The sequence below is a fragment of the Hemibagrus wyckioides genome, linkage group LG16 (assembly GCF_019097595.1).
Source record: "Hemibagrus wyckioides isolate EC202008001 linkage group LG16, SWU_Hwy_1.0, whole genome shotgun sequence".
Taxonomy (NCBI): Eukaryota; Metazoa; Chordata; class Actinopteri; order Siluriformes; family Bagridae; genus Hemibagrus; species Hemibagrus wyckioides.
The window spans coordinates 8,453,776-8,469,745 of record NC_080725.1 but is presented as its reverse complement, the minus strand read 5'-3'; the positions used below and the strand labels follow the sequence as shown (position 1 = coordinate 8,469,745).

The window sequence follows — 15,970 nt, the reverse complement described above, 5'->3', positions numbered from 1 at the left end:
TCATCATGTGCAGCAATAAAAGACCTTGGTGTGATTATTGACTCAAGTCTTTCATTTGAAGCTTATGACGATAATATCACTAGTGTAACCTTCTTTCATCTTACAATTATATTGCTAAGAAAATAAATATAATGTCACTACATGATGCAGAAATACTAGTTCATGTTTTTGTTACCTCTAGGATGGATTATTGGACTGAATTATTCTAATGCCTTACTATCTGGAGTTTCCAGTATGAGCATAAGAAAGCTACACTCACATTATTTATGATCCACCATGACTACTTCGATTCTGAGTCAGTGTCAAGGTTTCGGTCCAGGCTAAAAACATATTTGTTTAGTCAAGCTTTTTATAAATAGTTTTTCTTAGGCCAAGAGCAGATCTGGAGGGTCCTTCGAGCTATAAATGCTACTCTTGAACTCCCAGTGTTCCAGGTTTTTAGTGGGGCCACTTCTTCTCTCCAGACCTGCCCAATCCATCCTGATGCCCTGCTTCTGGAAAGAGTCTCATCACTAAGTGGTACTCACTGCTGCTGAGGATGGACCACATGGACTACCTTGAGATATATAGGACTGCTGTGGATAGATCCACTTGGAGACTATGGAGGCAGCTTTATAAGTTGATTTATAGGTTGCTCAAAAGCTCCTTGTTACACAGCTCCACTTGACTATATACAGCTGGAGAAAGAACAGTATTTATAATCACACTCTCCAGTTTCTTCCTCATATCCTCTCAGGGAGTTTTTCCTTGTCATTGTTGCCTCAAGCCTGCTCATTATGGATAAACATATTTTAACTTTAAACTTTGTCATGGCAGTCAAGCCTAACAAGAAAGGCTTATGCATACAGATGAAACTTGAAAGGCCAATACAGGAAAAGAGGACTTGTGCAAAGTTTAGGACATGATCATCCATCCTGTAAGCTGAAATCTGTTTTTGGAGTTTTGATGATGCTGGGTGGGGTGGAGCTGGTTTATTAAAACAGCTGTACATTATGAATGCTCACATGGAATTTTACAACACTAGAAATGGATGTATGACAAAGGATTCTGAGGTGATATGCAGTTTGGAACATAACTAGTAAAAATGGGTAGAGTTAAGATGAAACAGCTGTTTCTCAATAACCAAAAGGCCAATTGTGCTGAAATCTTGTGTTGAAAAATGTGCTAATCTGTAATTGGATTTGTAACCATCAATGAATTACTTAAAAAAAAAAAAACATAACTGCCTGTGTAAAAGTAGCTTTTGCCTAACAAGAAGCTGATGAAATAAGGAAAAAGTCTTGTCTAGTGACAATGTCCAATACATAAAAAGCCCCACCCTCTGATGAAATGCAGGTGCTTCAGGGCTAAACCAACAGAGGAGCGCATGACATTTCTCACAGACAATAAGATATGGTGCTATGGCTCCACTCAACATGTAGCCAGAGATTGCAAAGCTCAGATAAAGTGTCTTGAATGTAACAGTGATAGGCACATTGCCTCTTTGTATCCAGATTCACCTCATTTAATTGGGGCAGTCAAGACTTAGTAAGGGTATGGCAGGGAGACATTGGCCACACTTAGCTAAGAATTGTGTTTCTTTTCTGATGCTTCAACAGTAGCGATAGAACATGTGGCTTATGTAAGAGCAATTGACTTCGCAGGCCAATGGATTTATAATGGGCAAGTCTAAGCTACCACCCAAGCCTGCCCACACAGTACCTCGGCATGAGTTACACTATATTGCCAAAAGTATTCGCTCACCTGCCTTGACTCGCATATGAACTTAAGTGACATCCCATTCCTAATCCATAGGGTTCAATATGACGTCGGTCCACCCTTTGCAGCTATAACAGCATCAACTCTTCTGGGAAGGCTGTCCGCAAGGTTTAGGAGTGTGTTTATGGGAATTTTTGACCATTCTTCCAGAAGCGCATTTGTGAGGTCACACACTGATGTTGGACGAGAAGGCCTGGCTCTCAGTCTCTGCTCTAATTCATCCCAAAGGTGTTCTATCGGGTTGAGGTCAGGACTCTGTGCAGGCCAGTCAAGTTCATCCACACCAGACTCTGTCATCCATGTCTTTATGGACCTTGCTTTGTGCACTGGTGCACAGTCATGTTGGAAGAGGAAGGGGCCAGCTCCAAACTGTTCCCACAAAGTTGGGAGCATGGAATTGTCCAAAATGTCTTGGCATGCTGAAGCATTCAGAGTTCCTTTCACTGGAACTAAGGGGCCAAGCCCAGCTCCTGAAAAACAACCACACCATAATCCCCCCTCCACCAAACTTTACACTTGGCACAATGCAGTCAGACAAGTACCGTTCTCCTGGCAACCGCCAAACCCAGACTCGTCCATCAGATTGCCAGATGGAGAAGCGCGATTCGTCACTCCAGAGAACGCGTCTCCACTGCTCTAGAGTCCAGCGGCGGCATGCTTTACACCACTGCATCCGACATGCACTTGCATTGCACTTGGTGATGTATGGCTTGGATGCAGCTGCTCGGCCATGGAAATCCATTCCATGAAGCTCTCTGCGCACTGTTCTTGAGCTAATCTGAAGGCCACATGAAGTTTGGAGGTCTGTAGCGATTGACTGCAGAAAGTTGGCGACCTCTTCTCACTATGCGCCTCAGCATCCGCTGACCCCGCTCCATCAGTTTACGTGGCCTACCACTTCGTGGCTGAGTTGCTGTCGTTCCCAAACACTTCCACGTTCTTATAATACAGCTGACAGTTGACTGTGGAATATTTAGGAGTGAGGAAATTTCACGACTGGATTTGTTGCACAGGTGGCATCCTATCACAGTTCCACGCTGGAATTCACTGAGCTCCTGAGAGCGACCCATTCTTTCACAAATGTTTGTAAAAACAGTCTGCATGCCTAGGTGCTTGATTTTATACACCTGTGGCCATGGAAGTGATTGGAACACCTGATTCTGATTATTTGGATGGGTGAGCGAATACTTTTGGCAATATAGTGTATGTGCAGCTGTCTTAGCTGTTGATATGTATGAGCTCCTTAGAGATTAAATAGATATTGAAAGGGATGCAGTCAGATTCTTCACTGACAGAACCTGATAGTCTTACATTCATAACATCAGTTTTGTTAGATTTTGCTGTATTTGGCTAAGCAGTAGTTTGGGTGGCTCACCACTGTATTAGATTTCTCTAATATATAAAATAAGTAAGCTTGACCAGAGTTCTTGTGGGGAGAAGAATTTAATGAAGGTAGCAGTGTAGTGGGTCTTCAACAGAGATGTTAGCTGGTTGGTCTTCAAAGTATCTTAACCCAAAGATACTGTCTGTGTGATCAGACTTATACTTGGTAACAAAAGGTCTTCAGACAATAGACAGATACCATTAGGACCTCCTACTGGAAACATTACAAAGGACAGAATGGAAGGGCCACCAGTTGATTGCTTGAGCCATTTGGTTATGCTAATTACAGGTGGGTAGTTCTTGCATGTATGTTGATCATACATGCAAGAACTAGATACAAAATCCTTCAATCCCCCCTTTGATCATTTTTGATCACAAATTAAACTTTTCATTAATCATGAATACAGCATTCTGTATACAGGCTCCATTACTTAAGACAATAGAATAAAAGTTCATGATGAAGTATAAATCCTCTTGAATGCTTGAGTCCATTTTTTTTATTTCGACGTTGCGATCTGGTGGAAGTGGTGGATGTTGCTGTGTTATGTGGATGTTCCGGCATGTCCTTCTTGGTGGCCAGTGCAGTAGGGTCCAAGCGTTGAATGTCCTTGCTCTTCCTTTGAAACACTGGATCACCTGCAATCACACACAAGAGAAAAAGGGAATGTATCTTCCAAAGAAAAGATTTTAAGTAAATCATGCCTAAATGATTACCTGAAATCATTACCTGATCACTAATTTCACCTTGGTGATGATGCACCTCCTGACCAAAATACATCTTATTTTTCAGACCATGCCAAATTTGCTGAGTGGCTTGGCGATAAATAGCAGGCAAGGAGTTACGCATGTTCTTGAGCTCCTTAACCAGTCTGTTTACAGTAGCCTGTAACTGATTTAAATCCACTTCTGGGACTGTTCTCTGATGGGAAAATTTGCATTCATGAGCCCAATGTCCTTCTTTGTTGCAATAATTGCATCTGATTTTAAGAGCTTTCGAAATTTCTGGTTTTAGACCATTAACACATGCAGTCTTCAAAGGCATACTGGTAACCTTGTCCAGATCCTCACTGTCATTTAAACCGGCATGCTCTAGCCAGGTTTGTCTAAAGAGTTCTTCAAACTCTGCAACACTTTCTCCTGTCTTCTGCATGCATGAGGTAATTTTAGCCCAATTAACTTCTGCAGGATTCAGTTCAAACCAGAAGGTTTTTACAGCTTCCCATCCTGCCTCAATGTTTTCTTGAGAGTCACCTACTCTGGTTTCAACATTTTCCATTAATCTTTTTTGATCACTGTCCCTTACGTTGACATTAAGTATCTTAACTCCGTCTAGTGGGTGCAAGGTATAGAATATCTGCAAGTGATGCGAAACTTGCCAGATTTTCGTGGTTGTTTGTATACATCTGGCAATTCCTTCGACCACTTGTCCACTTGCTCTGGTGAGGCTGGCTGGTATGTTTTACAGGGAACATATTTCTTAACTGTTTTTTTTTACATTGCGGGTTCGTCTCTCACCTCCTTCCTCATATTCCTTCTCGTTGTCCACTTCACTTTCAGATCTTCAGTTTTTGACTATTATTGGAGCAAGTCTAAGTCTTTATATTTTCCGTGGTGACATGACCATATGTCTCAGGTTCGACATCATTGTCAACAGGGCTCCCAGTTGATCTGCTATCACTTTCTCCTAGCAGATAATGATGTTGCTCATCCTCAGTCTTCTTAATGCCTTTGACTAGGTAGAGTGACTCTTTCTCTACCTTGCTGCTGGATCTTATGAGAGGTGTTTTTCATCTGGAACAGTCTTTTGATTCCAGTTGTTTGGAAAGCAGCTTTAACAACTTGTCATTATCATTTAAGAGTCTTTCCTTTGCCTTTTGCAGTTGTTCAGCTAGTGCTCGAACTCTTGCCTTTTCTGCACTGATCTCTCGATGTAGATTGTCAGTGTCACACTTGTGCAAATGTCGAATTCGTTAGAATATTTTCTTCAAAAAATAAAATAGTGGCTACTGAAATAGCACCCAGTCAAGAATTCACAATTTTTGCAGCAACATCAGTCCCAATACTTTCTATCTCCTACAGTCTCTGGACGAATGGACTAAATTGTTTTTACACAATTCCTACAGACAAAAAGAGAATGGACTAAGCCTCTGCTTCTACAATCTCTTTATGAAGGGACTAAATTGTATTTAACAATTCCTACAGACTCCAGAGAACAGGACTAAGCCTAAATGTACATATCTATGGCTCCTACAGTCTCTGGATGAACGGACTAAATTGTTTTTGTTTTTTAAAACAATTCCTACAGACTCCAGAGAACAGAACTAAGCCTAGAATTACATATGTATGGCTCCTACAGTCTAATGAGAAAGGACTGAACCTCTTTCTTAAATGATTCTTACAGACTCAAGAGAACAGGGCCAAGCTATAAACATTATTTCTATAGCTCCTACAGTCTCAGGAGAACAAACTAAATCATTTAAAAGGTTCTTAAGGGCTGTAAGGTATTTTAGTCACGTGGTGTGAAAGCGGCACTGTGCAGACCGACATTACAGTATCGTGAGAGCGGTTCTAGAGCATATTCGAGCGCACATTCTCGCTGTATTTTGGCGTGTGTGTACAGATAGATGTCAGTCAAAAGTCATGTTTTTTCGGTTCTAATTCTTGATTCTTCTCAGCAACACTTGAAAACTAACTGATGTTTCTTTGTTAGCGAACATGTTCGCGAAATTAACATGACGAGATAGACATTTGCAAGCGGATAATCAGGGCGTTGATAAGGACACGCCTACAGACTATTAGGCCAATTAAAAGTCTTTATTCGCCTCTCACAACGTAACATGCAATAAACTCCCCTTAAGCACGCAGAATAATGTAAGTAGATTTTTTTTGTAATCGCAGCTTTGAACGATTACATAATCATGGCATCTATAATTGTAATTAGAAAATTGATTAATTGTGCAGCCCTACATTAGGTCACAATAAACATAAGATCTCAACTAAATAAAAAACTCAAATGTTTAACAGTTATTTAAATATCCTTTCACATTCCAAGTGGAATTCCCAAAGCAACTTATCTTAGAGCCATTCAATAAGTGAACCTTAAACCGAGATGTGATAAAGGTTATGAGAAACATTTTGAATAATTTATTGCTAGCAAATTAAATGCACACTTACCAATCTTCTGGTTGAAGATTTTGTCAAAGGTGAGCTCATCTCTCTCTTCCAAGTACTTCTGCATCACACTCCGAATACTGAGAAAAGGAAAACAGAAGTGTGTCAAATATCTGGCAAACAAAAAAGTACAGTTACACTGATGCAAACAGTTTTTTTATTGCTGTCGCGCTCAAGGGCTGTAGTCACGTGGTGTGTGAGTGCGTATAGGTGTGTGTTTATGAATCTGTGTTTGTGAATTGTGTTCGACTTAAAGAGGCGCTGCGCAGACCGATAGGTGTTTACATTAAAGTATCGCGAGAGCGGTTCTAGAGCATATTCGAGCGCACACTCTCGCGGTATTTTGGCGTCATACACCGATCGGTCTTTGCAGCGCCGCTTCAAGTCAAACACACCTTACGTGTGTGTGTGTGCTCGCGGAGAGAGATGTCAGTCAAAATCGCGTACAGTAACCGGCAGCAGTGCTCAACTAAACCGATCAATATTTACTTAACTCCTCTACACTCCGGCAAAATTCGGGATAAAACATTCGGGGCTAGATTAAAAATCATTCGGGCTAGATTTCGATTTCAGTTTTTTTTGCGGAGTACCATTCACAGTCTCGTGTGAGATCTCTCGTGATCTTGGGTTATTTCTTTGTGACTTATCGCGTGCGTTTGGTTGTGAAACGCAGTTTGCGGACCAGACAGAGTTGTCTGTGATTCTTCCTATTGTGAAGTCATGCAGTGTGTAACCTCCTGTCACTGATCCATCGTGTAGTCTGAACACAGCAGGGACTGAATGCTATCCCAGATAGTCATGCAGTGTGAAAATAACCGTGAACTTTGAAAACCGTGTAGTATGAACTCGGCATAAATCCGCAAGCTAATGACCCAAAAACAAATATCACTAGAGAGCTCCCCTTATCAACCCCCACCCCACCCCCGGCCTCGGAAAAATTGTCCTCATCAAACTGGTCCATGGTACAAAAAAGGTTGGGGAACCCTGCATTAGAGTACCTAGGCACATTCTGGATGCTTTGCTACCAACTTCAGGATGACTCATCTGACTCATGAGGTCTTGAGTACACAGATGGCAGTAGTCATGGCTATTATGAACACAAGATCTTTAAAACCTGTGTGAACAGACCGACATTCTCCCAGATTCTTACACCAGCTATGCTTTTAACCCAGAAGTTGAATGCCCTGCCAGCACCGTTACGGAATTTTGATGCACATGTTCTGTATGAAAAGCAATAGAAACACGTGCATTTTTTGGCAAATGCCTTTTGGAAACTATGGTGAGGAGAATACTTATCTTCCTTACAAAACTGCAGGAAATGGATTTATACAAACCCTAAGGATAATATCGGTGATGTGGTTTTGCTCAAAGTGCAAAGAAACGAATAACCTTTTTGGACTCTTTGTGAACAAATTCCCAGGCAAGGATTCTAAAGTTCATAAGGTGGAAGTAAAGGTCAACAAGCAAGGAACTGTAAAGACAGACCGGTGGCAGATGTTATTGTTCTTCTGTCAGATACAACTTGAATGGTGTTCTGAACTATTATTTTAGTTATAGAAGAATAGTGACAGAAAACAATTTTGCCATGTGGGGAGTGTGCTGCCATTTATTGTGTTTTGCATCTACTATGGTACTCTTCTGTTATATATGTGATTATGGGGCCACCTACTGGCTGTTAATGGTATTTTTAGTATATATTTGTGAAACAGGAAGCAAGCATATATTGTCAAAGAAGCTTTATTGTCACTTCAACCATATATAGCTGATGCAGTACACAGTTAAATGAAACAACGTTCCTCCTAGACCAAAGGTGCTACACACAACAAAGACAAAGTACAGGTGATGCAGACATACATGGAGATAAACATAGAGATAAAGCTAACTATACTTAATGTGCAATCTTTAGAAACTAGACATACAACAGAAGTGCACAGGATGTCATGACAAGACAGTGCAGACAAACAGGACATATAATGCAGACTGTGAAAACGAATAGTGTTGACAGTGAGTGCAAATATAAAAGTTACATGTAAACACGATCAATGTAAAGTGTAATGTAACGTGACCTATGTGTGCAAACAGGACAATTTTGTGTGTCTGTGTCCAGCACAGTACAGTTCTATGTTGAGAGCAGTTCTCTGTTGTGTGTGTGTGTTGTGTGTGTGTGTCCGTGTCCAGCACAGTTCAGTTCTCTGTTAAGACCACAGTTGTGTGTTGTGTGTGTCCGTGTCTAGCACAGTTTAGTTTCTCTGTTGAGATCAGATCTCAGTTGTGTGTGTGTCTGTGTCCAGCACAGTTCAGTTTCTCTGTTGAGAACACAGTTCTCAGTTGTGTGTGTGTGTGTCCGTGTCCAGCACAGTTCAGTTTCTCTATTGAGATCAGATCTCAGTTGTGTGTGTGTGTGTCCATGCCCAGCTCAGTTCAGTTCTCTGTTGAGATACCTAATTGCCTGAGGGAAGAAGCTCAATGCTGTTTGCTTTGCCAGTGCAGCGTGCGGCGTAAATGTCCATAATGGTATTCTATCCATAATAGAGGGAAGAAAGACTCCGATGATCATCGAAAGAATTAAAAAAATTTACAAAAAATTCAATGTGCCATGGAACACTGTAAAGGTCATCGTAGGGAAGTGGTTTCAGTGGGTAAGGTAAGGCTGGGTAAATGATCAGAAGGTCAAGGTTCAAGCCTCTGAACTGCCAAGCTACCATTGCTGAGCAAGGCTTTTAACCCTACCTGTTCCAAGGATGCTGTACCATGGCTGACCCTGTGCCCTGACCCCAGGTTGCTAATAAGCTGGGATATGCAAAAATTCTTCAGTGGTAGCTCAAGTGGTTAAGGCTCTAGGTTGTTGATCAGAAGGTCGAGGTTCAGGCTGTAGAACCACTAAGCTGCCACTTCTGGGCCCTTCAATTCAATTCAATTCAATTTATTTTGTATAGCGCCTTTTACAATGAACATTGTCTCAAAGCAGCTTTACAAAAGAAGAAAAACAGAGAAAGGGGAGGGGGAAAATGAAAATAAACAATATCTAAATAACTCGAAATAAGAATAAAATTATTAAATTTAATTATAAAACTATTTTATCCCTATTTTATCCCTAATGAGCAAGCCTGTGGCGACGGTGGCAAGGAAAAACTCCCTGGGATGGAATAAGGAAGAAACCTTGAGAGGAACCAGGCTCAGAAGGGAACCCATCCTCATTTGGGTGACACTAAACAGTAAATAACGTAACTGTAGCTGATTAATGTCCTTTCTACAACAGAAATCAGTGGCCCATGAGGAACTATTAGGTCAGTGTAGTTTCTAAGGTCATTATAGACACTAATTCTTTGCTGTCACAAGCTGACAGATGAAATGGCAGATCTGTGATGGTGTGAAAGTCCCCAAGTGGCTCTGTCCATGGCTGTCTCCTGGTCCACAAAGATCCATCCATAGCATCAATGGGCACCACCAAGTGACGAGACTCCGACCAGGGATAGGGCAGTGGTCACAATGGAAACTGGCAAACACTGGGAGCTCAGGAGTGGGGTGTATAGCTCGACAGAGAAAGACAGAGAGAGAAGGAGAAAGATATTAAGTATGATTCTGTGATGTGATGTTTAAGACAATGTAAGATTATGTATAAAGTGCAGTCAGGGACTCCGGCAAGACTAGCTATGACAGCATAACTAAAAGGGAGAGCCAGAAGGTGACAGACATGAAGGCTTCCCGAGACATAAAGCGTCCAACCACTTCACAGTCAGCAAACCTGAGTGACTTGCAAGGGTGGTAAGGCGACAGCATCCAAACATCCCAGTACACCAAACACTCTATGTCCATGAACCTTCCAGATCTGCTCCTTTACCTAAGAACTATATATTAAAAGCTTGACTAAACAAATGTGTCTTCAGCCTAGACTTAAACATTGAGACTGTGTCTGAATCCCGAACACTAATTGGAAGGCCGTTCCATAACTTTGGGGCTTTGAAAGAGAAAGCTCTGCCCCCTGCTGTAGCCTTTGCTACTTGGGGTACTACCAAGTAACCAGCACCCTTTGTTCAGACTAGGCGTGGCAGATCATAAAAGACTAAAAGATCGCTCAAGTACTGTGGCGCAAGACCATTTAGTGCTTTATAGGTCAGTAACAGTATTTTATAATCAATGCAAAATCTGACTGGGAGCCAGTGTGGCTAGGATAGGAGTGATGTGTTCATATCTTCTGGTTCTAGTTAGGACTGCATTCTGGACTAACTGGAGCCTGTTTATGCTCCTACTGGAACATCCAGACAGTAAGGCATTACAATAATCCAACCTAGAGGTAACAAAAGCATGAACTAGTTTCTCTGCATCATGAAGTGACATCATATTTCTTATCTTAGCAATATTTCTGAGATGGAAGAAGGCTACCCGAGTGATATTATCTACATGAGCTTCAAACAAAAGACCAGAGTCAATAATCACACCAAGATCTTTTACTGCTGGACAAGATGAAACAGAAAGACCATCCAATGTTACTCTGTAATCAGAAAGCTCACTTCTAGCTGCATGTGGTCCTAGTACTAGCACCTCTGTCTTGTCCGAATTAAGCAGGAGGAAGTTAGTGGCCATCCAGTGTCTAATGTCCTTTACAAATTCTTCTATTTTAATAAGCTGGTGTCTCTCATCTGACTTAGCTGAAACATATAGCTGTGTGTCATCGGCATAACAGTGAAAGCTAATACCATGTTTATGAATAATTGCACCAGGGGTAGCATATATAGGGAGAAAAGCCCCTTGAAAAGCCCTTGAGCAAAGCCCCTGGCCACCTCTGCTCCAGGGTGCTGCATTATAGTTGCCCCTGCGCTATTCTACTGCAGTAATTCTATATGTCAAAATCTAGCTATGTGTGTAATTGTTATATATGTTTTGGGGACACCAGAAGCTATGTGAACCCAGGTGGTGCCCTATGGTTTAACACTAAATTGGTGTTGGTGATGTTGTGAAGGGTAGCATGTCTTGTGTGCTTTTTTAAAATTTATTTAAATATAAATAAAATACTAAACGGAGAATATAGGCGTCAGCTACTGACCTGCTGCATGGTTGAATACAGAGAGAAAAGGGTTGTTGAGGGATAAAACCTTGTAGATGTTGAGGCAAGACATGCTTCAGAGTAGAGATTGGAAGCTAGTAACAAGGAAGTGCTAAGGAGCAAAAAATAATAAACAATAGTATTTGAATTTAAATTTGCTTCCCTTCCTTTGTGTTGATTAGTTCATTAATTTCGTAATTTTCCATTTGAATGTCCATTTTTACAAGCTTCAGTTTTAAAAAGAATAAAGGATTCTCAACATATTGTGTGATTAATTAATACATTTTTCACACACACACACACACACACACACACACACAGTAAAAGCTTTATACATGTCTTCATTAACAAAATGAGCTAACTATGACTATTTAGCATAGTCATTCTTGATCTTAAGAAGCTTCTGTGAGAATAGATAGTGTAGCTTTAGTTTTAGCCTATTTCAATTAAGTTTCCAAGATACCTGGCAATGCTTTTTTATTCACTGTATTATGTATATTATTTAGGTTATAAGTAACTACTACGTTAAAATACAAGTTTAAAACATATCTGCAGTGTTATTTTGTTGTTTTGTGTTGTGTTTTAGCACTTGACAGAAAACAGTCTGAGGGTCTGAAGTCTGAGCTCTAAGAAAGACATTTTATTTCTGCACAGATCAAAAGGGAGTAAAGTTTTTTTGTGGGGTAAACTGGCAGAGAATTGTCAGGTTACTGCTGGATGCGGCGGATGGACTGGATCTGAGGAGTCTGACAGTGGGACCCGAACTCCCTGAAATGTTTGTACTCCCCTGCATGGCGGTCACATTCCATGATGTACTGATATCCACGGTATCCAGGATACTGGTAACACACAAACCTATCACACGCAAATAAAAAGTCAAAATTGCATATATTATATATATAACTACAATAAATAAATAAAATAAAAGCCCATTACTACAAATACAAATACATCTGTAAATAATGTTGGCAAATAATGGGAACACAAAGTCATAATTTAGAAGACGATATGATGCTTACGCTCCAGAGTGGATGCGCATGGAGCCTACTTCATTGTGGCACCAGCCCATTGCCTGCAATGAGGGGTAGTCATCATTTAGCTCCCCCTTGCGACCCAGGTAGTTCTCCCTCTCATAGATTGTCATCCTGCTCTCCCTGTGGTTCTGTAAAGATTAATTGGAAAAAATAAATATTTATGATGAAATTTCTGTGTTTTTTTCTACAAGATGCATGAAATTATTGTGAGATAATCTAGTCATCCAAGAGGATCATGCTCAGATTTGATAATCAGATTAGGTATATGCTTGGAATGGCTAAAAATGACGTTACATTTGTTTTATTGTCTGCAATTGAACCTGTACATATCTGAGAGGACTGAAATGCAATGCAAACTTTGAAAACTTACAATGCAAGAGATTGGCCTGAAGGAGGTCATCCTCTCAATATGATAAGCGTTGCTTCCTCCAAAGGCATCACACTGAGGGTACTCACCACGCTCAAGCACAAACTGCTGGCCCTGAAAAGAGGGGTGCTCATAGCCCACCCACCTGTGGAGGGTTATGCAAAGTAAGCACTAGACCAATAGTGGAAGACAGCAGTTAAATTGCAAAATAATTTGAAGTTGGATAACGGGCTTAAACAGTAGGTCTTAACCCAGCAGTCTTACCCAAAATCTATCTACTTTTGAAAAATAAAAGCTATAATTCAGTTAGCCAGCTATCTAGCCAGCCCATACAATAGCCCAAATAATTATAAACTCAAATTTCCTTATTTATTAACTCGACTTTCGCAATATTTTGTTCATTTGTTAAATATGTCATTATAATTTGTGCACTTACGCTCCACTTTCTACCCTCAGAGAGCGGACACTCTCAAAGCCAAAATCCATAACATTCCAACACTCAGAGGTAAACTCATGATGGCGACCCTGGAAACACTCCTCATCATATACTATAATCTAAAAGACAGAGGTTAGGCACTTCATCAGGTATGAACCACAAAAGTTCCTACAACTAAAAATAATGAATTTGCTTATTTTAGGCAGAAGAAACTTAAAATATCTATGACATCAATAAGCATACCTTCCAGTGGCCAGAAAACTTGGTACAATGATGATTCATCTTGTCTGTAACAAAAAGCAAATTAATGGTTTTATTGTATAAAAAATATAAAGTAAATCATGGCAAGAAACATACAGATATTAATGGTTCAATAGCATACAATAACATGTTTACAGCAATGTATCTCTCGCATTTATAATAAATGCTAATATAAACTTGCAAGTGTGTTACCAAATTAATTACATCAGAAGTCACCAAACTCATGTGCCAGTCATATTATTCAACAAAATGAATTTTTAAATGTATATTTTTCCTTTAAAAATCTAGAAGAATTGTTTAAAAGCAAGCTATTCAAAGATATAATATATTATAGGCTTAATGCTTATAGGCTATTATATAGGATATTATAGGCTTAATGCCTTCCCTAACCTTTAGCACTTAGGGTGGACGAGGGTGAAGACAGATTTTTAGATGATTAACGGGAAGAAGAGTTGAAGGGAAAGTAGATAGGAACTCACCTTGTTTCAATTAAGCTCAGGAAGTCCTGGTGAGTGAGTGAAACCTGGCACACACCGCCATCCTTTTAAAGCCTCCCCTGGCAAAGGGCCGAGCCAGAAGCCCCAACTCAGCACCCGTGGGCTGGGCTGCCATTGTCCTGCATACAAAGGCGGGGATAAATCTAGAGTGGCAGAACTGCAAATGTTACATTATGTCTGTAGGATCCATGCATAGGGAGGTGAAGGTGTAGTCATCTCTCAAATGTCATCTTTGCTCTGCAGCCAGCACTACAAGTTCCTCTGGTATGGACATACATTCATTAAGAATAAACAATTTCCTTACATAAATATCAAGCCATTTTCCTTTTTAGAATTAAAGAGAAGCACTTTCAGTTTATTAAAGATGTTCACTATACTAATAACTATTTGTAAAATTATGTTCTCATTTATTGTAACATTCAAATCAGTCAGTACTAGCATACAATGAATGACTCTTATTATTTTGGTACCAAAACAAACACTACAACAAAGTGCTTGAAAACTTATTTCGACAAGGAAACACAGTTTACAGTCTGGGTTCAGAGCATGGTTATCAGAACAGAACAGAAATAATGTGCAGGCCAAATCACAGGATTTCACAGTAATAGACGAGGTCATAAACAAATAGTATAACACAGTCAGCCCAGGACAGAGCATGCCTTGATATATTCAGAATATATCAATAATGTTCTATAACAATAATTTCTGTAAGACTAAACCTATATAACCATGCAAACCATTTCCTAAAGCTCCTTCCTTTAGATACATTTACATATACAGTTAGAGAAAACTTTGCATTAGTGCCAGTTGTACAAGATTTTGTGAGCTACATTCAAGTGACTGCAACATTGAGCTAAACACTGGAGTTTATTTTCTATATAGCTAGTAATCCTTAACTTAGTTATTTACCTAACATTGCTAATAAGCATAACCTAATTACATCCTTTACAAAACTGTTTGAAACATTGTCAAAATAGCTGATAAAAATTAACTAGTGAAAAGGTTAGCAAAAAAGCACACATAGAACGAAATACACAAATGCAAAGTTCAACAAATGTCTAACCTGACAACAAATGAAAGAGCATCTTTTTACTGTTTTTATTAAATCACAATCCTGTGTGACTTCCAATGGTTTGTGAGAGTTAAAAAATGACATGAAAAACAATTGTTATGAGCAACTATATGAGTAAACATTACAGTTTGTGCGTTCCTTACATCACTGTTTTTGACTACCACAGACACCACAGAAAAAACATATATAAGCAAATAACAACAATAAGCATACCTTCCAGTGGGGAAAAAACTTGGTTCAATGATGATTAATTTTTTCTTTAGCAAAAGGACATGCAATTTCAAATTCAAATATTATTTGTCACATACACAATCATACACAGTACAACATAGTAAAATGCTCTTTTTATGTCTGTCTGTATACTATTAAAATAGTTGGTTGTATTAGAGACAAAAAAAATGGAATTAACAATAAATAAAATAATTTAAATAAAATAATATACGTGGGAATAAAGTGAAATTTGCAATAAGTGGCAATGAGCATAACAAAGAAAATAAGCAAATTTAATGGAAATAATTTTAGACAAAATAAAACATAGCAAGAAATAAGCAGATGTAAATGGTTCAATAGCATACAAAAATGGGTTTTCAAGAGGTTAAGGGTTTACAAAAATGTAACGCCATCATCTGACAACTCTCTAAACAGCTATAAGCCAGCTTCTGGTAATGATCACATCGAAGATCAGAACTGGGGAAAAAATGTGGTTTCATTGATTTTGAATGTAGCATGATTGTTGGTGCTATACGGGCTGGTTTGAGTATTTCTATAACTGCTGATATCAGTTTGATTATTATGTACAACATTCTTTAGAGTTTGGTGCAATAAAGAAAAACATTCAGCATTGCAGACAGAAAGACTGGTCTGAGCTGACAGAAAGGCTACAGTAACTCAGTACAATTGTGTAGAGCAGAAAAGCATCTTAGAATGCAGAACACGTCAAACCTTGA

The 15,970-nt window shown here is 39.5% G+C and overlaps 1 protein-coding gene across 1 annotated transcript; it reads right to left on the bottom strand.

The window, feature by feature from the left end:
* Positions 1–12,063: 12,063 nt before the first annotated feature.
* On the bottom strand, positions 12,064–13,475 carry cryba4 (crystallin, beta A4). The gene is made up of 5 exons (XM_058412320.1): positions 13,437–13,475; positions 13,194–13,312; positions 12,761–12,902; positions 12,376–12,518; positions 12,064–12,211 (listed from the first exon to the last, which is right to left on the bottom strand). The coding sequence occupies exons 1-5, from the start codon at positions 13,473–13,475 to the stop codon at positions 12,064–12,066; spliced, it is 591 nt and encodes a 196-aa protein (XP_058268303.1).
* Positions 13,476–15,970: the final 2,495 nt, after the last annotated feature.